The sequence below is a fragment of the Carcharhinus amblyrhynchos genome, chromosome 1, assembly GCF_965287045.1.
Source record: "Carcharhinus amblyrhynchos chromosome 1, sCarAmb.v2.hapA, whole genome shotgun sequence".
Lineage (NCBI taxonomy): Eukaryota > Metazoa > Chordata > Chondrichthyes > Carcharhiniformes > Carcharhinidae > Carcharhinus > Carcharhinus amblyrhynchos.
The window spans coordinates 134,598,340-134,625,105 of record NC_137324.1 but is presented as its reverse complement, the minus strand read 5'-3'; the positions used below and the strand labels follow the sequence as shown (position 1 = coordinate 134,625,105).

General features: G+C 43.1%; 1 protein-coding gene across 3 annotated transcripts in view; it reads right to left on the bottom strand.

Annotated features, from left to right (window-relative positions):
• Nucleotides 1-4,786: 4,786 nt before the first annotated feature.
• Nucleotides 4,787-26,766, bottom strand: part of nr3c2 (nuclear receptor subfamily 3, group C, member 2) — a 351,998-nt gene continuing 330,018 nt past the window's right edge. For all 3 annotated transcript variants that reach the window (XM_080193065.1, XM_080193072.1, XM_080193080.1), the window contains exons 8-9: nt 14,706-14,863; nt 4,787-5,857 (exon numbers count right to left, since the gene is read on the bottom strand). In XM_080193065.1, coding sequence (XP_080049191.1) covers nt 5,702-5,857; nt 14,706-14,863 — 314 coding nt within the window. In that variant the 3' untranslated portion in view covers nt 4,787-5,701. The remainder of the gene's footprint in view (nt 5,858-14,705; nt 14,864-26,766) is intronic.

Below are 26,766 nucleotides of genomic sequence, written 5' to 3'. Positions count from 1 at the left end.
AGGCCACCTATTTAACTGTATTTCAGAACACACATTTATACCATGTATTTGTGCTAAACTTTCTGATAGCATCTCATCTTTGAACTGTGTCGTCAATCACGCTAAGATATTACTGCAGATTTCTAAAAATTTACATGTGACAAAACCAGGAGATTTGGTAATAAAGTTGGGTAAATGAGAGAAAACCAAACTAACCTGAGAGGGATTCAAAAATGGATATTCAAATGTGATGTAGTCAGAGATTTCAGCACAGAAGAGTCTGCCAAGTTGAGTCTATACAGGCTCCCTTATCAGAAAGACCTTCATTTCCCAACTCTTTCCCTGACCCTTTATTATTTTCCATAGAAGGTTTATCAATTCCTTCTGCAAATGCAAGTCTTAGATCCAATTTCATCTTTTAGTAACCTTGTGAATGAAAAAATGTTCGTATCTCTCACTTCGTGCTGCTGGTGATAACCGTCAACAAAAAGACCACTGGTATTTATACGACACCTTTAATATTATAAAAATGTCATAGTGCACTTTGCAGGAACATAATTGAACAAATTTGACACTGAGCCACATTTAGGACAGGTGACAAAAAACCTGGCTAAAAAGGCTAAGTTTGAGTGTCTGAAAGGAGGAAGAGAGCAATTTAGGGACACAATTTTAGAAGGTAGGGTCATTTCAGATGAGGGCCAATGTTGGGGCGATGAAAATCAGGGATGTGCAAGAGGCTCGAGGTGGAAGTGCAGAGAATTCTGAGTTGTATGGCCAAAGAAGGTTACATAGATAGAGAAGTCATGGAGGAATTTGAAAGGAAGGAAGAGAATTTAAAAAGAGAATTTTAGAGGCATTGCTAGGCTAGGAGCAAGCTAGGCCAGTGAGTATGGGGGTGATGTACGATGGACTGGACTTGCTGTGAGTTAAGATATGGACAGTAGTCTTAGAGATGAACTCAGGTTTACACAGAGTGCAAGGTCTGACGCCAGCTAGTAAAACACTGAAGTAGTCTGGACAATTCAGTGTACTGGACCTGGTATTGGGGAATGAGCCCAGCCAGGTGTTGATGTTTCAGCAGGGGAGCAATTCGGGAACAGTGACCGCAATACAGTAAGTTTTAAAGTACTGATGGATAAAGATAAGTGTAGTCCTCAAGTTAAGGTGCTAAATTGGGGGAAGGCTAATTACAACAATGTTAGGTAGGAACTGAAGAATGTAGAATGGAGGCAGATGTTTGAGGGCAAATCAACATATGGCATGTGGGTGGCTTTCAAATGTAAGTCGATGGGGATTCAGGACTGGCACATTCCTGTAAGAATGAAGCATAAGTATGGCAAGTTTTGGGAGCCTTGGATAACGAGAGACGTTGTGAGCCTAATCAAAGAGAAAGAGGAAGCATTTGTCAAAGCTAACTGGCTGAGAACATACAAAGCAAGTGTGGACTACAAGGAAAGTAGAAAGAAACTTAAGGAGGGCTAAGAGGTCACAGAAAAGCATTCGCCAGCAGGATTAAGGAAAATCCCAAGGCTTTTTATACATATGTAAAGAGCAAGAGAGTAGTCAGGGAGAGGGTTGGCCCACTCAAAGACAAGGGAAGGAATCTATGCATGGAGCCAGAAGGAATGGGTGAGGTATTAAATGAGTACTTTGCATCAGTATTCACCAAAGAGAAGGACTTGGTGGATGATGAGTCTGAGAAAGGATGTGTAAACAGTTTGAGTCATGTTGAGATCAAAAAGGAGAAGGTATTGGGGTTTTTCTCTTTTAATTCGCAGGTTTTAAGTCGGTCCGCCTTGTTGTCCAAAGAGGGGCACACACGCGGTGTGTATTTGGGCTGACCTTGAATGTTCGAGAGTAGCCTAGTGTTTCATGTCGTTAGTGTACGCTTAAACTGGACCAGATGCTGGGCAACATGACAGCTCAGTAACTATCACTGTTTGCTGTGCAGACACATGGATTTGGGCCAGTGTCTGTGGGAGTTTGCGCATTCTCCCTGTGCTTGCGTGGGTTTTCTCCGGGTGCTCCGGTTTCCTCCCACACCCCAAAGATGTGCTATTAGGCTGATTGGAGGTACTAAGTTGTCCCTAAATTAGTTTCCCTCAATGTGGAATGCCATAAACAAGAGATAAGGGTCATGGGTGGAGGGGGGTACTGGTAATGTTAAAATGGCGGCGCGGGCTCGTTGGGCCGAAGGGCCTGTTTCCTGGGCTGATTTTGTTCTTTGTTTGTTTTTTGTTTTTAAGAAACATTAAGATAGACAAGTCCCCAGGGCCTGATGGGATATAACCCAGAATACTGAGAGAGGCAAGGGAGGAAATTGCTGGGGCCTTGAGAGAAATCTTTTTATCCTCACTGGTTACAGGGGAGATCCCAAAGAATTGGCCAGTAGACAATGTTGTTCCTTTGTTTAAGAAGGGTAGCAAGAATAATCCAGGTAATTACAGGCTGGTGAGCCTTGCATCAGTGGTAGGGAAATTATTGAAGAGGATTCTTCAAGACAGGATTTATTCCCACTTGGCGATAAGTGGATGTATTAATGAGAGGCAGCATGGTTTTGTGAAGGAGAGGTCATGTCTTACAAACTTGATTGAGCTTTTTGAGGAAGTGACAAAGTGATTGATGAGGGTAGGGCAGTGGATGTTGTCTACATGGACTTCAGTAAGGCTTTTGACAAGGTCCCTCATGGCAGACTGATGCAGAAGGTGAAGTCTCATGGGATCAGAGATGAGCTGGCAAGGTGGACACAAAACTGGTTCGGTCAAAGAAGACAGAGGATAACAGTGGAAGGGTGCGTTTCTGAATAGACAGCTGTGACAAGTGGCGTTCCTCAGGGATCAGTGCTGGGACCTTTGCTGTTGTAATATATATAAATAATTTGGAGGAAAATATAATTGGTTTTATTCGTAAGTTTGTGGACGACACAATGGTTGGTGGATTTGCGAATAGCGATGAGGACCATCAGAGGATACAACAGGATATAGATCAATTGGAAACTTGGGCGGAGAGATAGCAGATGGAGTTTAATCTGTACAAATGTGAGGTAATGTATTTTGGAAGGTCTAATACAGATAGGAAATATACAGTAAAAGGCAGAACCCTTAAGAATATTGATAGGCAAAGGGATCTAGGTGTGTAGGTACACAGGTCACTGAAAGCGGCAATGCAGGTGGAGAAGGTAGTAAAGAAGGCAAATGGCATGCTTGCCTTCATTGGCCAGGGCATTGAGTTTAAAAATTGGCAAGTCATGTTGCAGCTTTATAGAACCTTTGTTAGGCCGCACTTGGAATATAGTGTTCAATTCTGGTCGCCACACTACTCAGGATTTGGAGGCTTTGGAGAGAATACAGAAAAGATTTACCAGGATGTTGCCTGGAATGGAGGGTATTAACTATGAGGAGAGGTTGGAGAAACTTGGTTTGTTCTCATTGAAATAACAGAGGTTGAAGGGAAATCTGATTGAAGTCTACAAGATTATGAGAGGCATGGACAGAGTGGATAGTCAGAAGCTTTTTCCTAGGGGGCACAGGTTAAAGGTGCAAGAGGCAAGGTTTAAAGGAGATGTACGAGGCAGATTTTTTACACAGAGAATAGTGGGTGCTTGGAACTTGTTGCTCAAATCAGGACAGAAACTGGAGTTATTACAAAAGTGAAAGTGGGTTGTCTTGGTGATGGAGTGGATTTGGGGTCAGAAGCTCAGTACAGGGTCAAATGGCAAGTCAAGTTATGAATGGTCTGATTCAGTTTCAGATGGTGGCCTGGGGAGCACTGCAGTCGTTGGCTGATAAGATTTTGTGGTGAGATCTCAAGGCAATGGTTCTGGTCTCCCCAATACTTAGTTTGGAAGAAATTTCTGCTCATTCAATAGTAGATATCAGGTAAAAAGCGTGACAAGTTAGAAGCAGTGGAGGGATTGAAAGAGGTGTGGGAGCTGTGTGTTATCAGCTTATTTGTATATTTATTCAATCTTTTTACTGATTCACTGACTGATATTTAACCTCTAAGATTCTTACACTATGTTGAACATTTTGAGAAGATCGCTTTACTCTGTTTTTAAGGCTTCTGGGTCGCACACTTTTGGCATTTTGCAATGGAGATGTATGTTACTGAATCTGCTGTGCCCCTGATCCAACCTATATGAAGTGGCACAGCCCAAGATTGGAAAGGTGAACTTCCCTGGCTCACATTATTCTGACGCAGATTGATTGACTGGGTCAAGAACAGTTTAGGCTTCCAAGCCAAGGAGATACCTGTGTTACATTTTTCCAGCGAGCAGATGGAAAACGTCTCTGTTTTCTTTGCGTTACAATGCATCGATTATAATTCCATCATCACAGCCTGAAAGGGTTAATAGTCACACAAATTTAAAAATCACACAGACTGAAAACAAAGGTTTTCTTATAAGGGCCTTAATCAGACATCTGTATCTGGAAAATGGGAGTGATCCATAGATACAGAAACGAGCTGTACTATGAAGTTTTCACGCTGATTGGATTGTATAATGAAGCAAGCAAAAGGTGATTGTGATTGGTTCATGCTAATTATTTTTAACCGATTCTGAAAACTTTAATTGCCTTTGTATCTTGGAATACACCACTCTAGTTAGGTACAGGAATGTAAACTGTAGCTTCCTAGTGTCCATGCTATAGATGGTATTAAAACAGCTGTTTAAGAAAACACTGTTACCTGTCTGGTTACTCAAAAGGTAAAGTTGTGATCAATTAAAAGGCTGACATCAAAGCCTGCAACACAGCCATTGACTCAATAACAATTAAAAAGGCATTCAAAGGTGGAACTAGTAATTTAATCATCATATTTTTAATATTCTTTGCTGACACAAATGTAGATGCTTAAGTGCTTCCATGGAAATATAAATCAACTTATTTAGAACTATTTTATAATTCTGCATATGATTTGGATAAGTACAGTGTATGGATTACCAAAAGTGCTACATCAGGACTCCAACAGCATAATATACAGAACTTTATAGCAAAGCACAGAAAATTATTAGATAATTCTAAAAAGGTTGGAAAGGATCTAGGATTCTCAGGGCATGGTTCTGCCCTACTACTTATTTGTTTGGAAAGTTGTAAGAAAAGTAAGCTATATGCACCTGTTTGCCATTTTATCCAGTACTTAGTTCCCTATTGCTACTGCACAAAACAACAAAGATGGAACTTGAAAAAGCCTCTTAACAGTGCAGCAAAAGCAATATTGTTACAAAGCAAAAGTCACTAGTGACGGGCAAAGGGGAAAAATTAATTAACAGAAAATTACTTACAAAATAGAAGAAATATTTAATATAATTCAGCTAGTATATCTGTGGTTTATTTACAGCAAATGCTGTAAAATGGTTAAATTAGATATGATACTAAAAGGCACAGCTTTCCCTTTCTTAAATACACTGTAAACGTCAGATCTTTATGCATGCAGAAACATGTCACTTTACAAAAAAATTACCTTTAAAAAAGAGACTGTATTACAATTTTTCCTGCCAAAATATATTTCTTTCAAAAAATACTTTTCCCCGGCTTCCTTTTAACCTTTGAATATATCCCTTTTCATCTCATTGATACAGTTCCATGTTATATCAGTCCCAAACCTTCATTAAGCGTTTCTTTAGTGTGTAGCAACGTACAGGACACCAAGCCTGCTAAAATAATTTTTAAAGCCAGCAAAACATAAGGAGGAAAATTTAAGGCAAAGTTCTTCTTTAAAAAGATCACTTCTTGTGAAATAGAAGGGATTTGGTCATTCCTGCTGTGACCTCTGGCAACTGGTCATTGATGATTTCCACCAGCATATCTGGGAATTCAATTTTCAGAGCCTTAGATTCCACAAATGTGTAGAAACAGAACTGCAGAAGCCCACTGACCAGCTGGAAGGGAAAGATGTGTGAAGTTAGAAACAGAAACATTTGCATCATGATTTTTTAAAATGAGCTGAAATTTTTGGCCTTGTTAGTTGAGTCCAATCAAGGACAGCAGGTGCAGATATCACAGTTGAACATTCAACATCCATACATCATCATGCTTAGTAACTGCTACATTTTTTTTCCTGCCGCGTGATGCATAGCTGGACAAGTTGTTTGCACTAATACAGATCTGAAACCAGTATTTGCAACATCGGAACAGCAGCTCTGGTCAACAGTGCCACCACATCAATGTTGGCCTATTGTTGCTTTTTATATTTTCGTAGGATGGGACAGTACAAGGGACCATGTAGCTTCTGATGGCTCTTTGAAAGAGCTATGAATCAGTCCCACTCCCCAGCCCAGAAAACAGCTGCTGATGAGATGTTGAATGGGTAAATTTGCTCCGAGGGAAGTTCTGGGCAAATAACAGAGCTCAGCACCCTGGCAAATAAAGCAGTATAATTTTAAAATTATTACCACCCTTAAATAACTGCAGCCTCAGTTACACCAATAAGCCCCACGCAGTGATACTATGTCATTTAGTAAACTGATACCACAGTTACCATCGCTGTACATTGTTACTTATTTCCTTTTTTTACCCTGCCTCTATAAGTGGTTTCCATGTAATCTGCCATTTGAAATATTTTTCCTCTGCATTTGTGCAATTTACAGTGCAACTTCCTTGTGTCAGGCTGGCTTGTCCATTTGTGGAATGCACATACATACCAATCACAATCTAAACGATATATTATTTTTATAAAACAAATATAAAACAGACTGGAAAACTACTAACTGCTAATCAAATTGTATTGAAAAGTTGAGATTCAGAAAGCAGCAGGATGAATGTGACTGTCCAGGTGCAGGATGTAACAATACAGCTGGAAACCACCATGCAGCCAAGGTCCTGGAATCCAATAAAAAAGAAACTCCTTGTCTGGCAGGATTTTCATGGCTGCCCACATACACTTCAGCATCTGATTGAGATGTCCTATGACAATTACACTCAATGTGCTGCTCTATGAAACTCAGTGCCAGTACTGAACTATTCCCGGTCTTTCATTTTGCCCCACCTCCTCCACCTATGTCATCAAGCACATTTCTACTCCTATTCACTTCTGTAGAAGATTCATACAGATTCAAAACATTAAGTGTGTTTCTCTCTTCACAGATGCTACCACACCTGCTGAGTTTATCCAGCATTTTCTGTTTTTAGTCCAGTAAAGTTTATTTTGTAATTAGTAGTTTTCCAGTGTGCCAGTTGGCTTTATGCCTGTTGGCTGGGGATCTCCCAGTCTACTACCATATCTCACAGGGTGACCAAAGAGTCCGGGGTTTTCTGGGGTTGTGTTGTAATCATGCATTTTGTCCTGGGTTATGATGGATTTTGTCCCAGAATGAATCTGTCTCCGCTGGTCCTTCTGGTTGTGCATGCATGGCCAACCTTCAATTTGTCCATGTGTCAACCAATCTTATTTGTTGCTAATTGCTTTTGCACTGTGTTGGTCTGGGACGATTTGTATTCGGGGTAAGTTGGGAGGGGGGGGAGTGTCCTGAGCACGTGTCTTAGAGTTGGGGAAGACATGTTAAACTGCTCTTTCAGGTTCAGCAACACACACCTGTCCCCTCTCCCTCCACCCGATTACAGTACTGGCACCACCCCCCCCTCTGCTGTTTCCCTGGGGTTTAGCTGAAGTTACGGAGTAGATTGAGAGATTCCTTGTGGAATTTGCTGCTGAATATACCTGGTAAACTGCGATTTGTACATGACATATTATAGGAATGGGCAGACCTCGGGGTCCTTGTGCATGAGTCGCAAAAACCCAGCCTGCAGGTGCAGCAGGTGGTCAGGAAGGTGAATGGGATGCTGGCCTTCATAGCGAGGGGGATTGAATATAAAAGTAGGGAGGTCTTGCTGCAGCTGTACAGGGCACTGGTGAGGCCGCAGCTGGAGTACTGTGTGCAGTTTTGGGCGCCGCACTTACGCAAGGATATTTTGGCCTTGGAGGGAGTGCAGAGAAGGTTTACTAGGCTGATACCGGAGTTGAGGGGATTGAGCTATGAGGAGAGGCTGAATAAACTAGGCTTGTACTCGTTAGAGTTTAGAAGAATGAGGGGAGATCTCATTGAGACGTATAAGATGTTGAATGGGATGGATAGGATAGAGGTGGAGAGGCTCTTCCCGCTCAGAAAGTACAGTAGGACTAGAGGGCACAGCCTCAGGATAAAGAGGGGGGCGGTTTAGAACGGAGTTGAGGAGGAACTTCTTCACTCAAAGGGTGGTGAATCTCTGGAATTCTCTGCCCGTTGAAGTGGTGGAGGCTGCCTCGCTCAATATTTTTAAGATGCGGGTTGATAGGTTTTTGATAGGCAAGGGGATTAAGGGTTATGGGGAGAGGGCGGGAATGTAGAACTGAGCCACGACAGATCAGCCATGATGTTATTGAATGGTGGGGCAGGCTCGAGGGGCTAGATGGCCTACTCCTGCTCCTATTTCTTATGTTCTTATGTAGAAGCTCACCTGCAAGTGAGAAAGAGATTCCTATGTACTGTGTACAGCTGTTGAATATCAGTAAAGGAGCCATTTCCAGTATTACAGAGCACTGCATAAATCTGTTGATATTACTTTAAAAATATTACAGCCCTGAAATTGCTCTGGGTTCAGTGAGTGCCTTTGGCAAATGACTCATGGTTTTGGAGTAACCACAGAAAAACTCTTGAGGTATCTCTGCAGCTATTAACATGATCAATTGACTAACAGCCAGGACAGTGACATTTACTGAACTTTCTAATTCTCTTCCCTCACTTAGAAATTGCATCTGTAAGGCTGAAACCTGGAGAAAATGATGACAGCAAGACTTTCTGTCCACTTGCTTGGGAAGAGATCCTCTCTTTGTCCAGTAGGGAGCAGTGTGGTAATAATGTGCTGTCAACAACTGATTTCGGCAAATTGGAAACAGCTTTTCAGATTCAGTTTGAAGTAATCTTTAGCTGGGCTTAAATGTGGTTATTATTACAAAATGTATTTATTCACACTCTGTGTAACAGAAGTATTATCTAATACTTTTAATTTACGAAATGTTTAATTATAATTTTGAAAATGGGAGCATTTTTGTTCCTTAGCCAGAACTGTAGCTATTAGGTCTGCCTATTTAAAGATTTGACGAGGGACTTGACAGGAGAATCAATAGCATTCCATATCCCACCATGTTTATAACTTGTATAATAAGCTATTTTCAGGTGTTACCTAATTTCGTAGGAGAAAAGATTGCAACAAAAATCAAAAGCTACCACACATCATTGTCGACTATTAGTTTACAGGAGCTCACATGGCTGAGGCTGCTTGGTGTGACTGTTGGTGGGACTTTCTAATTATATCACACAACCAACTGACACAACTAATTTGTAACTATTTTTGAGTTGAAATCACATTGTGCAATATTAATATCCAAATAGATTTGATAAAATTGTAGTGGTTTCATATAAATAAACTTCTATAAATTTAAATGATAAAGGCTGCAAGTGCTGACTACGTAGCACTCATATATTTGGTGCTGCAGGTGCCATTTCTGGTCCAAAGCAGGGTCCACTTATTGCTGGTGCTGGTCACTCCAAACACTACTCTGGTAATGGTGTTAATGTGGTGGGTGCATTGAACGTTTACAGATAGATGCAAAGTAGGCAGATCAAGTATCAGGAGAACATAAGAGCATAAGAACTAGGAGCAGGAATAGGCCATCTGGCCCCTTGAGCCTGCTCCGCCATTCAATAAGATCATGGCTGATCTGTTCGTGGACTCAGCATCACTTACCCACCTGCCCACCATAATCCTTAATTTCTTTACTGTTCAAAAATTTATCTGTCCTTGCCTTAAAAACGTTCAATGAGGTAGCCTCAACTGCTTCACTGGGCAGGGAATTCTACAGATTTACAATCCTTTGTGTGAAGAAGTTCCTCCTCAACTCAGTCCTAAATCTGCTTCCCCTTATTTACTCCTTAGTTCCAGTTTCACCTGCCAGTGGAAACAACTCCCCTGCCATTATTTTATTTATTCCCTTCATAATCTTATATGTTTCTATAAGATCTCTCCTCGTTCTTCTGAATTCCAATGAGTATAGCCCCAGTCTACTCAGTGTCTCCTCATAAGCCAACCCTCTCAACTCCAGAATCAACCTAGTGAATCTCCTCTGCAACTACTCCAGTGCCAGTATATCGTTTCTCAAATAAGGAGATCAAAACTGTACACAGTACTCCATGTGTGGTCTCACCAGCACCTTATACTGCAACATAGCCTTGCTGTTTTTAAACTCCATTCCTATAGCAATGAAGGACAAAATTCCATTAGCTGCCTTAATTACCTGCTGCACCTGCAAACCAATTCCTTGTGATTCTTGCACAAGGACACCCAGGTCCCTCTGCACAGCAGCATGCTGCAATTTTTTACCATTTAAATAACAGTCCATTTTTCTATTATTCCTACCAAAATGGATGACCTCACATTTAACAACATTGTACTCCATCTGCCAACCTTTGCCCACTCACTTAGACTATCTATATCCCTTTGCTGACTTTCAGCGTCCTCTGCACAGTTTGCTCTGCTACTCATCTTAATGTCACCTATGAATTTTGACACACTACACTTGGTCCCCAATTCCAAATCATCTATGTAAATCATAAACAATTGCAGTCCCAACACTGTTCTCTGAGGCACACCACTAGTCACTGATAGCCAACCAGGAAAACACCCATTTACCCCTCACTCTTTGGTTTGGTTAACCAATCCTCTATCCTTGCTAATATACTGTGCACCTTTATCTTATGTAGCAGTCTGTGGTGCAACATCTTGTCAAATGCCTTCTGGAAATCCAGATACACTACATCCACAAGTTCCCCACTGTCCACTGCACATGTAATGTTTTCAAAGAATTTCACCAAATTAGTCAAACATGGCCTCCCCTTCACGAACCCATGCTGCGTCTTACCAATGGGACAATATTCTTCCTTGATGATAGATTCAAGCATTTTCCCTACTACAGAAGTTAAGCTAACTGGCCTATAGTTACCCGCCTTTTGCCTACCTCCTTTTTTAATCAGTGGCATCACATTTGCTGTTTTCCAATCTGCAGGAACCACCCCAGAATCCAGCAAATTTTGGTAAATTACCACTAGTGCATTTGCTATTTCTCCCGCCATCTCTTTTAGTATCCTGGGATGCATTCCATCAGGACCAGGGGACTTGTCTACCTTTAGCCCCATTAACTTGCCCAACGCTACCTCTTTCGTGATGATATTAATTTCTGGGTCCTCACCTGCCATAGCCTTCCTGCCATCAATTTTTGACATGTTATTTGTGTCTTCCACTGTGAAAACCGATACAAAATACCTGTTTAATGCCTCAGCCATTTTCTCATTTCCAGTTATTACATCTCCCTTCTCATCCTCTAAAGGACCAATGTTTACTTTAGCCACTCTTTTTCAATTAATATATTTGTAGAAACTTCTGCTATCTGTTTTTATATTCTTAGCTAGTCTACTCTCATAATCCATCTTACTTTTCCTTATAGTTTTTTTTGTGGCTTTCTGTTGATCTTTAAACATTTCCCAATCTTCTAGGTTACCACTGATTCTTGCCACTTTGTATGCCTTTTCTTTCAATTTGATACCCTCCTTTATTTCCTTTGGTATCCATGGCTGATTATCTCTTTTTCTACAGTCCTTCCTTATCACTGGTGTATAAGCTTGCTGAGCGCTGTGAAAGATCACTTTGAAAATCCTCCACTGTTCCTCAATTGTCCCACCATAAAGTTTTTGCTCCCAGTCTACCTTAGCAAACACCCCCCTCATCCCTTTGTAGTCTCCTTTGGTATTGGTATTGGATTTTACCTTCTCACGCTCCATCTGTATTTTACATTCAACCATACAGTGACTGCTTCTTCCAAGAGGATCCCTATCTGCAAGATCATTAATTATTCCTGTCTCATTACACAGGACCAGTCAATCAGCCTCTAACACTGACCATATCCAAGCTGTGCCACTTTCAACCTGAATGCTCCAAATAATGCCCTTTCTTCATTTCATCCTGTTAGACATTTCCTTCAAGAAAAAGGAATCCCTACTAATGAAATTTAAAGGGATCATCAGCTACTTGCAGGGTAGTTGATTGATTTCTACTTGACGTTTCTAAATTAGTGCAAGTGTTGGGAGGTTTGTACTGATGTTTAAAGTCAGTAAGCTTTACAGAGAATGGTGTGCCACATGCTGAAGGCTTTGTTCTCAATTCAAGGATTCTGCTTATATCACTTGCTCCTAGATGTGAATGCTGTGATTGCTAACTCCCTTGGCCTACTGCAGGATAAAGGGACAGAAGATGCAACACAGAGGCAATCAAGCTGAGGGAGGAGGGGAAGAACTTTCAAGGGAAGCTAAATTTACCTAGGCTGTCCAGGGTGAATTCTTCTACCTTAACCATAGAACAATGCGTGAAATGTCTCTTCTTCACCAAGGAGGTGCCCCTTGAAATCTACTACCTTTTGCAGCCTAAATGGTAGTCTTAAAGCAGGACAGCATTTTCAATGGCTCTGAAGATGACTGTGGTTATGAATTTTTGTGTGTCTAACTCATTCCAGGCTGGAAAAAGTAATTTTGCAACATTTTCATCCACTGTTGTGCAATAGAGATCACAGCCTCTGTATTCCACAACAGCTGAATGCATTTCATTTTCTCTTGTTAGAAAGAAGCAGGTGGAGTGAGCACATGACTTCACTGGGACTTGTCTTTGGCACCTATGCACACTTGAACAACATGCATATAACAAAAGTCATGTGGTCAAATGAAACATAATCAAATAAAACACTGTGGTATTGAAACGGTGTCTAGACTATGTTGGAGGAGCCCTGCAAGGTGGTAGCCATTCACCATCATCTGCTGCATCCTACACAACCTTTCCATCATGAGGACACAATCTTTTGGCAGCAAGTATACGTCGAGTAGGTGAGGAGGAGGAAGAAGAAATGGAGGAGGTGGAAGCAAGGAAGCAACCAACACATCCCTTTGTGAGCCATGCTATCTGATTGTATTGGAGAACCCAAGCTCGATTCCCCACACCTTATCTTTCCTCTATTATTGTCCATCACAGTATCTTCCTGGCCACAATTCCAAACCAATGTTACCAACCAAACCTTGAATATTCCAAACAAAAATCAACTCAATGGTCTTGTGAATCTCTTTAGTTCCTTAACTTGTTTTAGTGCTAATATGCAGTGGCTGCAACATGGCTGGTTGAAGAGTACAGGACACTCTGGCCTTAGAAGCCCTGACTTCAGATTGAACCAGCTCAGCTTTGGTAGCATCAGTCTAGGATGACTGCTGACGGGGAACAGTAAGGAAATATGTAGAGTGGCAATGATGAAGGATTAATGCTGTTACCCTTCGGAACGACAACAGATTCATGCTCAGCAGTGCCACAGCCAGTCCCTCAGGGTGACAGCTCAGCAATCTGAGTAAATCTGCAGGAGTACAGATTGCTGGATGCTCCGAGAGCTGGCAAGTTTCTTTGCACACTTACGTAGCAGTAAGTTCAGCCTACATGACTTCAGTCTGAGCTTTTATTGCAGCACTCCTGCTTGTGTTGCAATGGAAGCTGAGTCACTGATCATCAGACACTGCATCATGGTTGGGTTCACACAGGTTGTTATGGAGATAGCCACTATTTTCACACTGTAAGGAATGGGCTCCAAGCTCTGCACAAAGTCTAGTGCCAAGTTGGTGGTGAACCTTATCCCCAAGCTGGCTAATGCACTAACTATAAAGTACTAATGCACAAGGCATAAAGGCCAGATAATTATAGTTAAATCTGTGCAAATGGTGATCCAACTTTCAAAGTTACGTCATGGGCGGGGGAGGGGGGACAATCGACCTGGGAAATTCCACTGATTTGAAAGCTGTTTAGGACTCTTGCGGGATTTTCCACCCCTGCTGCCGTTCCTGTCCTGAAATTGGGAGTGGAAAAATCCTCAAACATGTTTCCAAATTGCTCCATGATGTATGTTTGTTTGCTTATCCTGAAGCTGTGAAAAGACACAAGGAAATGCCAATTATGTGCACATTGCTGGTGGCTGAAAGTTAGACTTCAAACTTGCTCACTTCTTTCAGCAAAAATCTCAGAACAAATAACAAAAATGCTGTGAAGCTTCAGAATCAATGATGCAACAAATTGCCACTGCCTTTCCTAATACCACTTCCTGTGCAGGAGGCTGGTAGCCAGAATAGAGGATGTATTTTGTCAACTGTCAAGCACAAAGCCGTGTGATCAGACAATCCATGGCATACAAGAAAGTCAAACATATACCAAGCTTTCATGTGCCAATGATCAACAATGTACCTTTTAGAAAAAATTTATCGATGTGAACTCTCGCATATAGCAGGATCAAGACCCCCCAAAGTCAATTGCTGCGTTATGATTTTCATCCATTTTATTTTAACTAATTTTGACACTAATTGTGACTAGGGATCCTTTCACTAATACAATTTTGTAAATGGACACTTGCTTATAATACTTGATAATTTGACCACTGAGAGCAGTTTCAAACCAATTTCATTTCAGCAACTCATGTCAGGAAGATGTAAGTTTAAATCTTAGTGAACATGTTCCTTATGTCAGTTTTACATTTGCTGAAAAAGCAAAATTTGGCCCAAAGGTCAGGAGTAAAATTTTGCTATACCTGAGAGAAATGCAAAAGAGGCACAAAATGCTATAGTAATCAGAATAGGAAAACTGAGATTATACAATCATGGAATAGTATTTTCTTAAACCTACCTCATGCATACTGTCAAGGACTTTGGTCAACTGATAAAACCGCTGCCAGTTTTGTCCAGAGTTATTTTCATTTCTTGCAATAACTCTCCTTAATTCCTTGATATAGTTTGCCCTCATTTCATCAAAGGAAGTTTGACTTTTCAGGCCGTCTTTTGGAACTGTGTAATACAGAATAAAAAGCAGTTTCTGCCAATTAGGATTCAGACTTTTTTTAAAACATGAAATCTACTGAAGTCGTAACAAGTCCCATTATACTGCTGCCTTTAAACTAACAAGTTGACATACATTGAATTTTAATGCCTTGAGGTCTGCATTGGAATAGATTCAAGTGCTCTCCCTGTCATTGATCAGTGGGGACTTTTTCAGACTACATTTATTTAGATGTATCTGTGTAACAGCCAAACATTAGACCGATCTTCTAAGAATTCCTAATACTTTCACAAACTTCCAAAGCAATTTTTCAAACTTGCCTCTACTTTAAAGGCTCTGAAAGTGCCAGCTCTGGGAGACTGTCCAGAATTTTGATTTATTGTCTCATACAATAAAACATCATGGACATTTGTCAAGAGCCTTGGGAGAAATGCAGATACATGTTAATTCTAGAAAAGGTTGAAAACATTGTGAAGTAGACAGACTAGGGATCCATCTATCCCCCATTTAGTGCACCTAATGTGTTCCTGAAAAACAGCATGCTAAATGAAAACATTCTAAACAAAAATAATTTTCATATAAGAAAACATGTAATAAGGATGTGTTCATTCTCGACCTGTAATTTTTAGATTAAACTGTGAGCTGACTGATGTCAGCTACTCCCCCTGTTGCAGCTGGAAATCTTCTGTCTGAGCACACACTGATGGCCAGCAGGAAATGCTGGAGAGATTACTGGGGCTCAGCCTCTACTCAGCCCCAGCAAATTAAGGACCTTCTTGATCATGTGCCTCAATACAAGGGTTTTTGCTCAGTTTTGGTTGGCAGCTATAATTCCAAACAGTAGCTTGCTGAAAGAGTGCTCTCGGAAGACAGTATTATAAACAGGACTGGAATTGAATTGGCTTATTATTGTCACATGTATTAGTATGCAGTGAAAAGTATTGTTTCTTTCACATTACACAGAAAAAGCATACTGTTCATAGAGAAGGAAAGGAGGGAGTGCAGAATGTAGTGTTACAGTCATAGCTAGAGGGCAGAGAAAGATCAACTTAATGTGAGGTACGCCCATTCAAAAGTCTGGTGGCAGCAGGGAAGAAGCTGTTCTTGAGTCAGTTGGTACGAATCCTCAGACTTTTGTATCTTTTTCCCAATGGAAGAAGGTGGGAGAGAGTATGCCCGGGGTGTGTGGGGCCTTTGATTATGCTGGCTGTTTTTCGGAGGCATTGGGAAGTATAGACAGAGTCATTGGGTGAGAGGCTGGTTTGAGTGATGGACTGGGCTTCGTTCACAGCCCATTGTAGATCCTTGCGGTCTTGGACAGAGCAGGAGCCGTACTAAGCTATGATACAACCAGAAAGAATGCTTTCTATGGTGCATCTATAAAAGTTGGATAGAGTCGTAGCGGACATGCCAAATTTCCTTAATGTTCTGAGAAAGTAGAGGCATGATGGGCTTTCTTAACGATAGCATTGGCATGGAGGGATTAGGACAGATTGTCGATGATCTGGACAGCTAAAACCTTGAAGCTCTCGGCCATTTCTACTTTGTCCCCATTGATGTAGACAGGGACATGTCCTCCACTACGTTTCCTGAAGTCGATGACTAACTCCTTCGTTTTGTTGACATTGAGGGAGAGATTATTGGCATAGCATCAGTTTACCAATTTCTCTATCTCTTTCCTGGACTTCAACTCGTCATTGTTTAAGATTCGACCCACTACGTTGGGGTCATCAGCAAACTTGAAAATTGAGTTGGAGAGGCATTTGCCACACTGTCATATGTGTATAAGGAGTAGAGGGCTGAGAACACAGCCTTGTGGGGCACCAGTGCATGTGTTGTTGCTTATCCTTACTAATTGTGGTCTGTGAGTTAGGAAGTTCAGGAGCCAGTCGCAGAGGGAGGTGGTGAGCCCCAGACCACAGAGTTTGGAAATGAGTTTCGTAGGAATAATGGTGTTGAAGGCTGAGCTGTAATCGATAAATAGGAATCAAACATAGGTGTATTTGTTATCTGAGTGTTCCAGGGTGAAGAGTAGGGCCAGGAAGGTTGCATCTGCTGTAGACCTCTTGTGGCAGTAGAAACAAGGGAGAATTCAGAAGAAATTCCCTCATTGTAAACAATGGCCATGATTCCCCCAAATCAGTACTAAGTGTCCTTGCCAGAGAGAAAACCAAAGTGTTTCACTTTGGCAGTGCCTGTCAGGTGGGATTCACCTGATAGGTGAAAATTAATCCATCTTGAGAAACACGCCAGCTAGCCCAGTTGTCCAGAGATCAAAGTCACAGCTGCAGGCAACTTTAAAGTAATTAAGTGTTTTCCATTTCCTCTTTTGTTTAAACATTGTGGTTAGATACAAAGAGGATTATGTGAGATGCATTCAAGCATGAAGGCATGTTGTGTAAAAACCATTAAGCTGTCAGTCAAAGGAGAATTACAAGAACTGGACTGAAATTAAATGGTAGTAAAGGATTTCAAAGCATCTGAAGGAATTTCAAAGCGTCTTAGCTCTCTATGAAGACTGAGAGACTTTAAATAGACATTGTGTTATAACAATGGGGCTGAGTGAACAGCTTGAAACTGGGAAATCCCCCCTAGTGAAAGTGAGTTCTGTCAGTCAGAGGACTTGAAAGAGATGGAACATAGAACACTACAGCACAAACAGGTTCTTCGGCCCACAAGTTGCGCCGATCATATCCATACCTACCAGGCCTATCTATAACTCTCAATCCCATTAAATCCCATGTACTCATCCAGAAGTCTCTTAAAAGACCCCAGTGAGTTTGCCTCTACCACCACCGACGGCAGCCGATTCCACTCACTCACCACCCTCTGAGTGAAAAACTTACCCCTGACATCTCTTCTGTACCTGCTCCCCAGCATCTTAAACCTGTGTCCTCTTGTAGCGACCATTTCAGCCCTGGGAATAGCCTCTGAGAATACATCCTATCTATACCTCTCAACATTTTATAAACCTCTATCAGGTTGCCTCTCAATCTTCGTCTCTCCAGGGAGAAGAGACTTAGCTCCCTCAACCTATCTTCAAAAAGGCATGCCTCCCAATCCAGGCAACATCCTTGTAAACCTCCCCTGCACCCTCTCAAAAGCTTCCACATCTTTCTTATAGTGAGGCGACCAGAACTGTGCACAGTACTCCAAGTGGGGTCTGACAAGGGTCTGACAAAGTTGCAGCATTACCTCCCGACTCCTAACTCAATCCCTCGATTAATGAAGGCTAGCACACCATATGCCTTCTTGACCACATCCTCCACCTGTGAGGCCGATTTAAGAATCCTATGGACCCGGACCCCAAGGTTCTTCTGCTCCTCAACACTGCTAAGAGTCCTACCCTTGATATTGTACTCCTTCATCCCATTGGACCTGCCAAAATGAGAAGATATGACCTTCTCATATCTGCAGTATCCTAGACAGAGGAAGGGAAATCCCTTCTATTTAATGGAGTGCCATGATGATGCCAAACCTTCCAGTTATCCAGGGGACCAGGAAACTTCAAAGGTTTTATAGGGCAGAGACAATAATGAACATTTTACCCCAGGATGGTGTCTGAACACCTTTTCTTGGGCTAGGCATGGCAGACCAGCCATGAGACCCCTTTCCCGGGACAGAGTGCCCCCAGCCCAAAAACACCTGACCCTCAGGACCTTTGGGAGTCCCTCCCTTCCTCTGCAGCCTGGCAGTGGCAGAGGGTACATACGTACTACATCTAAATCCTTGAACCCCTTCGGAGTCCAACACGCTAGAACTATGCTGGTCATCAAAGCCGACCTAGTGCAGTTCCTGCTGGGAGGTAGGTGAACAGTGGGTGAGCCGCTGAATGAGCCACCCAATCCACTAATGACATTTAAACAAGGGGTTTTACATGATTATTGGGTTCCTGTTATAGGCCCAACACCCCATTCAGCGGGTAATCACGATTCCCGCTAGTGGCGAAAGGGGTCAATGAATCCCCCCATTTTGTTGGATTTGAAGTGCTGCAATAATTAAAAGGTTATTGTTGAAATGATGATTTACTCCAGTGCTTTTTGTACTTGTTATTAAACTATAGGCAGACATCAGGAGAGCAATTTTCCAGCCTCATTGTGCCTAGCATAGATCATGTTAGGGCACACGGGGGTTGGAGAATCGCAGGGGAGGGGCCTAGTACATTTAGCGTTGGCAAGAACCCCTTTTGGGATTCTCCCAGCCCTTACAACTGGACAAAATCTGGTGAGAACGGGAACCAGATCAGCACATCTGTTTCAAGCCAGATTCTCTCTGCTCCTAGGATTTTTCAACCTCCAGAGGTGGAGTGGGAATCGGCTCAAATAACTACTGGTCCCAACTAACTGAGACCAGATGTGATGGCCACGCCAGAGGGCTTGGAGGGCACTGAAGCCCCAGGTATTTGGGGACATGGTTGGGCAGTGTCAACCTGGCACTGGCCCCTGGCAACCTGGCAGTGTCCATCTGGCAGTGTCAACACTAATAATATATAAATATAAATGATCATCTTTCTCTAACCCTTCCTTGGTCTACTTTGTATTTGCGTCTATTCTGTGTCTTCTTTCTCTTAATTCTGCTGCACAATCTCTTCACTATATTTTCTAATTTCCAGTCCGGCCTCATCTTTTCTATCTGTTTTTCTGTCATTTATATTCTGCAGTTGTAATTCACAAAACTTCAAATATACACGATTCAAGGTGTGTTCTCGTGCTCATTGATTGCTTCCACACAAAAGAAGTACTGTTCAGTTTTATTCAATTTGAGTGATTTAGTTGTTGTGATGCTTTCCTTTTAAGGATCAGTCCTTGCCAAACTCATAACCCTCTGGAGCAGTGTACCTGGTGGCTGTGGTGAGTGTTGGATTTACTTTAAAAGCTTTTGACTTTATTTCCGGATCGCGGGGTTTTCTGTGAGTACTTTTTATTTCTGTAGCGGAAGTTAGGCGAGGGGCTAGTCGGGAAGGGAGAGTGGGGGTATAAAAAGGCAGTGATAGACAGCGGGCAGCGTCGGGAGTGGGCAGCGGAGTGAGTGGGAGCTGTGTGAGAGCTATAAGGGCTTTGGCTCGCTGGGCTTAGGCGAGAGCAGGCTTAGGCAAGGTGAGTTGCGGGTCCCATCTTTCCTGTGTTGCATTTCGGTATATATAATTCCAAGGGAGGTCAAGACATGGCAGGGGCTATGGGGCGGTGCTTTAGCTGTGTCAGGTGCCACATGTGGGAGTTCTTGGAGGCATCACGTCTCCCAAAGGCCCACATCTGTGTCAATTAGAGCTGCAGCGTTTGAGGGCCCGGGTCAGGCAACTGGAGCTGCGTTTAGAAGATGCATTTCTGGTTAGGGAGAATGAGGAGTTAATGGCGATGAACCATGGACAAGTGGAGGTCCCAGGGCCTGGGGGACAGGATGGGTGGGTAACTGTTAGGAGGAGGAAGAAGAAGAATAAGAACATAAGAACATAAGAAATAGGAGCAGGAGTAGGCCATCTAGCCCTTCGAGCCTGCCCCGCCATTCAATAAGATCATGGCTGATCTGTCGTGGCTCAGTTCCACATTCCCGCCCTCTCCCCATAACCCTTAATCCCCTTGCCTATCAAAAACCTATCAACCCACGTCTTAAATATATTTAGCGAGGCAGCCTCCACCACCTCAACGGGCAGAGAATTCCAGAGATTCACCACCCTTTGAGTGAAGAAGTTCCTCCTCAACTCCATTCTAAACCTCCCCCCCCTTTATCTTGAGGCTGTGCCCTCTAGTCCTACTGTCCTTTCTGAGCGGGAAGAGCCTCTCCACCTCTATCCTATCCATCCCATTCATCATCTTATACGTCTCAATGAGATCTCCCCTCATTCTTCTAAACTCTAACAAGTACAAGCCTAGTTTATTCAGCCTCTCCTCATAGTTCAACCCCCTCAACTCCGGTATCAGCCTAGTAAACCTCCTCTGCACTCCCTCCAAGGCCAAAATATCCTTGCGTAAGTGCGGCGACCAAAACTGCACACAGTACTCCAGCTGCGGCCTCACCAGTGCCCTGTACAGTTGCAGCAAGACCTCCCTACTTTTATATTTAATCCCCCTCGCTATGAAGGCCAGCATCCCATTAGTCTTCCTGACCACCTGCTGCACCTGCAGGCTGGGTTTAGCGACTCATGCACAAGGACCCCGAGGTCCCTCTGCACCGTAGCATGCTGCAGTTTTCGCCATGTAAGTAATAGTCCTTCCTACCATTATTCTTACCAAAGTGGACAACTTCACACTTGCCAACATTAAATTCCATTTGCCAGTTCCTGGCCCATTCGCCCAGCCTATCTAGATCCTTCTGCAGACTCTCCACACCCTCCGCACAATTTGCCGTTCCACCAATCTTGGTGTCATCAGCAAATTTCGACACCATACACTCGGTTCCCTCCTCCAGATCATCTATATAAATGGTAAATAGCTGAGGCCCCAGCACCGACCCCTGGGCATTGCTCACCAACCTCACAGAATAGTCCTGGTCCAAAGACCACCCCAGTGGCCCCCCAAAAGGCATTGACAGGGGTACAAAAGGAAAGACAGGAGGGCCAGAATGACTCAGAGGGAAGGAAGGGGGCTGGCAATGAGATAGTGGTGGGGGATGGGAGGGTCAAAGGAATTGATAGGCGGTTCTGTGGGCAAAAGTGTGATTCAAGGATGGTAGTCTGCCTCCCTGGAGCAGGGGTACAGGATGTATCAGAGAGGATAGAGGGAATTTTGAAGGGTGAGGGGACCCAGGCAGAAATAATAATACACATAGGAGAGAAGGACGTAGGAAGACAGAGTAGGGCAGATGTACGTAGGCAATTTAGGGAGTTGGGGGCCAAACTGAAGAGCAGGGCCTCCAGAGTGGCATTCTCTGGACTGCTGCCTAGTACCAGCAGGGCTAGGAATAATGAGATCATGCAACTGAATGCATGGCTGAGGGATTGGTGCAAGGTAGAGGGCTTTACTTTTGTCGATCACTGGGAGTTATTTGTGAAAGGGCACCTGTACAGGAGGGATGGGGAGCATTTGAATGGGAGGGGGACAAATATCTTAGCTGGGAGGTTAGCTGGAGTGTTTAGGCAGGGTTTAAACTAATATGGAGGGGGGGGTGGGGATGAGACTGATAGGTCATTAGGCACTGGGATCGGGAGCGAGTTGGGTGACAGGGTAGATTTGGGTGAAAGGAATATTATCAGGGGAAAGGAGGATCCGAGTGGGCCTGGAGGGTTGGACTGCGTCTGTTTTAATGCGAGGAGTGTGACGGGTAAAACGGATGAACTTAGGGCCTTGATGTTCGTGAGGAATTTAGATGTGGTGGCAGTGACGGAGACGTGGTTAAAGGAAGGGCAGGACTGGCAGCTAAATATTCCTGGGTATAAGTGTTTTAAGTGTGACAGAGGAGGGTTGAAGAGAGGTGGTGGGGTGGCGTTGTTAGTTAAGGAGCACATCACAGCGGTGCAGAGGGAGGACAATATGGAGGAGTTGGGGATTGAGTCGCTGTGGGTGGAATTGAGGAATAGAAAGGGAGAAATTACGATGCTAGGGGTGTACTATAGGCCACCCAACAGCCCGAGGGCAGTGGAGGAAGGTATTTGTAGAGACATTTTGGATAGGTGCAGAAAGAATAGGGTGGTTGTAGTGGGTGACTTTAATCTTCCTGGAGTGGATTGGAAGGTGCCTAGAGCTGGGGGTACTGATGGGGAGGAATTTGTAAAATGTGTGTTGGAAGGGTCCTTGGAGCAGTACGTAATTAGCCCAACTAGGGAGGGGGCTATACTGGATTCAGTGTTGGGTAATGAGCCGGGGCAGGTGGTTGAGGTTGCAGTAGGCGAACATGTGGCTAACAGTGACCACAAGTCTGTCTACTTCAGGATAAAAATGGAAAGGGATGAGTGCCATCCGAAGGGGAGGGTGCTGAACTGGGGAAAGGCGAGCTATAGCCGGATTAGGAAGGAGCTGAATGATACTGATTGGGAGGGGTTGTTAGCGGGCAAGTCCACAGTTGGCAAGTGGGAGGCTTTCAAGGGCAAACTGATAATGTTGCAGGAAAGGCATGTGCCGGTAAAGAGGAAGCATGGGAAAGGCAGGATTAGAGAGCTGTGGATTACAGGGGGTATTGAGGACTTGGTCAGGAAGAAGAGGGTGGCATATGTTAGGTCGAAACAACTGGGAACGGAGAGAGCACTGAAGGAATATAGAGAGAGTAGGAGGGAGCTTAAAAGGGGAGTTAGAAGGGCGAAAAGGGGGCATGAAATGGCTTTGGCTGATAGGATTAAGGATAATCCAAAGGCATTTTACTCTTATATTAGGAACAAGAGGGTGGTTAGAGGGAAAATTAGTTCTCTTAGGGACAAAGGAGGGGAGCTATGCATCGAGTCTGAGGGAATGGGAGAGATCCTGAATGAATACTTTGTGTCGGTATTCACAAAGGAGAGGGGCTTGGTGTCTTGTACTGTCTTGGAGGGAGCTGTAGATTATTTGAAGGAAATATCCATTACGAGGGAGGAAGTGTTAGGGTTTTTAGGTATCATAAAAACAGATAAAGCTCCGGGACCTGATGGTATTTATCCCAGGCTGCTTAGGGAGGTGAAAGATGAAATTGCTGGGCCTCTGACGTAAATCTTTGTCTCTTCTTTGGACACAGGTGAGGTCCCAGAGGACTGGAGGGTAGCTAATGTGGTACCACTGTTTAAAAAGGGCAGTAGGGATAACTCTGGTAATTATAGACCAGTGAGTTTGACATCGGTGGTAGGAAAATCGTTGGAAAAAATTCTTAGGGATAAGATGTATAAGCATTTGGAGTGTTGCGATCTGATTAGGGATACGCAACATGGCTTTGTTCAGGGGAGGTCTTGCCTTACGAACCTGGTAGAATTTTTTGAGGAGGTGACAAAAACGGTTGACGACAGGCGAGCTGTTGATGTCATCTATGTGGATTTCAGTAAGGCGTTTGACAAAGTCCCTCACGGTAGGCTGGTAGAAAAGGTTAAGGCACATGGGATACAAGGGCAGGTAGCTAGATGGATTGAAAACTGGCTAGGCAATAGGAGACAGAGAGTAGTACTGGAAGGGTCCTTTTCTGGCTGGAGGTCTGTCACCAGTGGTGTGCCGCAGGGCTCAGTACTGAGACCTCTTCTATTTGTAATATATATAAACGACTTGGAAGAGGGCATACGTGGTGTGATCAGCAAGTTTGCAGATGACACCAAGATGGCAGGATTGGCGGATAGTGAGGAAGATTGTCAGGTGACACAGCAGGATATAGATAGGTTGGTATACTGGGCAGATAGATGGCAGATGGAATTTAATCCTGACAAATGCGAAGTGATACATTTTGGAAGGAATAATGCAAGGAGGAGTTACGTGATAAAAGGTAGACTAATTAAGAGTATAGAAATGCAGAGGGACCTGGGAGTGCAAGTGCACAAGTCTCTGAAGGTGTCAACACAGGTGGAGAAGGTTGCAAAGAAAGCTTATGGAATGCTAGCCTTTATAGGAAGGGGTATAGAGTATAAGAGCTATCGTCCAATGCTTCAGTTGTACAAAACATTGGTTAGACTGCATTTGGAGTACTGCGTCCAGTTCTGGTCACCTTACTACTGGAAGGACATGGAGACCCTGGAGAGAGTGCAGAGGAGGTTTACCAGGATGCTGCCTGGTATGGAAGGACTGGGTTATGAGGAAAGATTGGGAAAACTGGGGCTCTTCTCCTTAGAAAGACGGAGATTAAGGGGGGATCTGATAGAGGTGTATAAAATAATGAAGGGTATCGATAGAGTCAACAGTGGCAGTCTTTTCCCTAGATTGGGGACAACTATCACGAAAGGTCACGATCTAAGGGTGAGGGAGGAGAAGTATAATTTGGACACTAGAGGAAGGTTTTTCACACAGAGGATCGTGTGGGTATGGAATGCACTACCAAATAAGGTGGTGGAGGCAGGCACGCTGGACTTGTTTAAGGTTTACTTAGATAGGCACATGAGTGAAACAGGGATGGGAGGTTATATAAGACAGTTTTAAAAAGGGTCAGAGCCTCAGGTCGATACTGGAAATGTAATAGTATGTGTTAATGTTTTGTCTCTTTTAATCCACAGGTGTCGGTCCACCTTGTTGTCAAACGAGGGGCATGCACACAGTGGGTCGTGCGTGGGCTGCTCTTGGATGTTTCGAGAGTGGCCTAGTACTTCGTGTCGATGTGTGTGCTTAAACCTGGACCAGCAGACAGGCACCACAACAGCTCAGTGACTATCACTGCAAGCTGTGCAGATACATGGATTTGGGCCAGTGTCTGTAGGAGTTTGCGCATTCTCCTTGTGGTTGCGTGGGTTTCCTCCAGGCGCTCCGGTGTCCTCCCACACCCCAAAGATGTGCTCTTAAGCTGATTGGTATATCAAATTGACCCTACACTATTCTTCCCTGAATCTGGCTTCAATAGGGGTACCATTCGCATACACACGGGGCAAGGTAGGTGTAGGAAAATGCTTTAAAATGGCCGCGTGGGCTCGTTGGGCCGAAGGGCCTGTTTCCCGTGCCGGGTTGTTCTTTGTTCTTTGTTCTTTTATAACTCATGTGCTTCTGTGTGGTTGTTAATACGTAAGTGGGGTGTGGTTGCAGTACTGTGCCTCTATTCATAATTTATTATTTTAACATGAAAACATTTTTCATAGTTTTTCACACTTCACATCTGTTGTCTAGGCCAGAAGAACTTTCTTGATTCATTTTGTGAGTTTCGGAAGCTGTTTGTGGCAAAAATGAACAGGTTTGCAGGTTTGGGTGTTTGGTTCACGTTGCTGCACCTCCTGCACCTTCTGAGTGAGAACATGAGTTTCACTTCATTAACTTTGCAAACATTAATGCAAGTTTAATAATTACATTGTGGTCAATGACTTAATTTAAAAGGTAGCTAGGTGGATTGTTATGTATTTGACCATAAGGCAAAGGAGCTCCACATTAATGTAAGTTCACTAATCTAGTATTTGCAGGATTGCAGGGTCTCTGTAAGCATTGTTGGTTATGACGCTGAAGACCCAGAAAACCCTTTCTATTTTACTATTTTGAGGTGGCATCTTAAAATAGGCATTCAGCTCCGGATTAGTATATGTAAGGCATCTAACCAGACCCTAACTACTTTCAATCCAATTCTGAATTCTGTTTGGAGGTGACTAGCTCTCCCACTAAATGCCTGAAAAATGGATGCAACACACTTGAATCTCTCCCCCACTGAGAACAAACATGCTTGGGATGAGTGACTAGTTAAATTCATAAAGGGGAAAGTACTAGTGTACAAAACAGAAGCAGAGGTATGGGGTGAGCCACGACTAGGACTTCTTCTGCATGCCATAATTTGATAATACAGTAGAAAATAATTAAGAAATCTACCAAGATTTTCATAAGATGATAGAAAACAGATTAGTAACCTGGAATGGATGATTCAATAAAAAGTGAAAAAAATATAAAGGTCAAAAGCACAAAATGGCAGTATCAAACACATCACAAAAAACACTTGTTTAGCCTCAGTACATGATCAGAAACAACTCTGGTTGATTCACAAGGAAAAAAGTACATACCCAGAGTTTCAACAGTTTGCTAAATGCAAAATGCAGCTTATTTCCAAAGATAATCTCCGCTTTCAGTGAAAGCTATGTCATTTTGAAAGCATTGTTCATAATGTTTAACTTAATCAGCTTGCCAGTAACTCATTCATTGATATGAATGAAGTTTGCTTCCTTTTTCTTCAGTTATATTTAAAGTGCATTATCTAGTCAGTGCCTCTCTGATGTCTGCATAAATTCTTTACACTCATTCGTGATGCACTCATTCCTGGGGTCATAATTATGTCAAAACAGCAGAGTGAAGAGGCACATGACAATGTTAAATTCTCAAGTGAGGGAATGCATGATCACCACTGAAAGTATGCT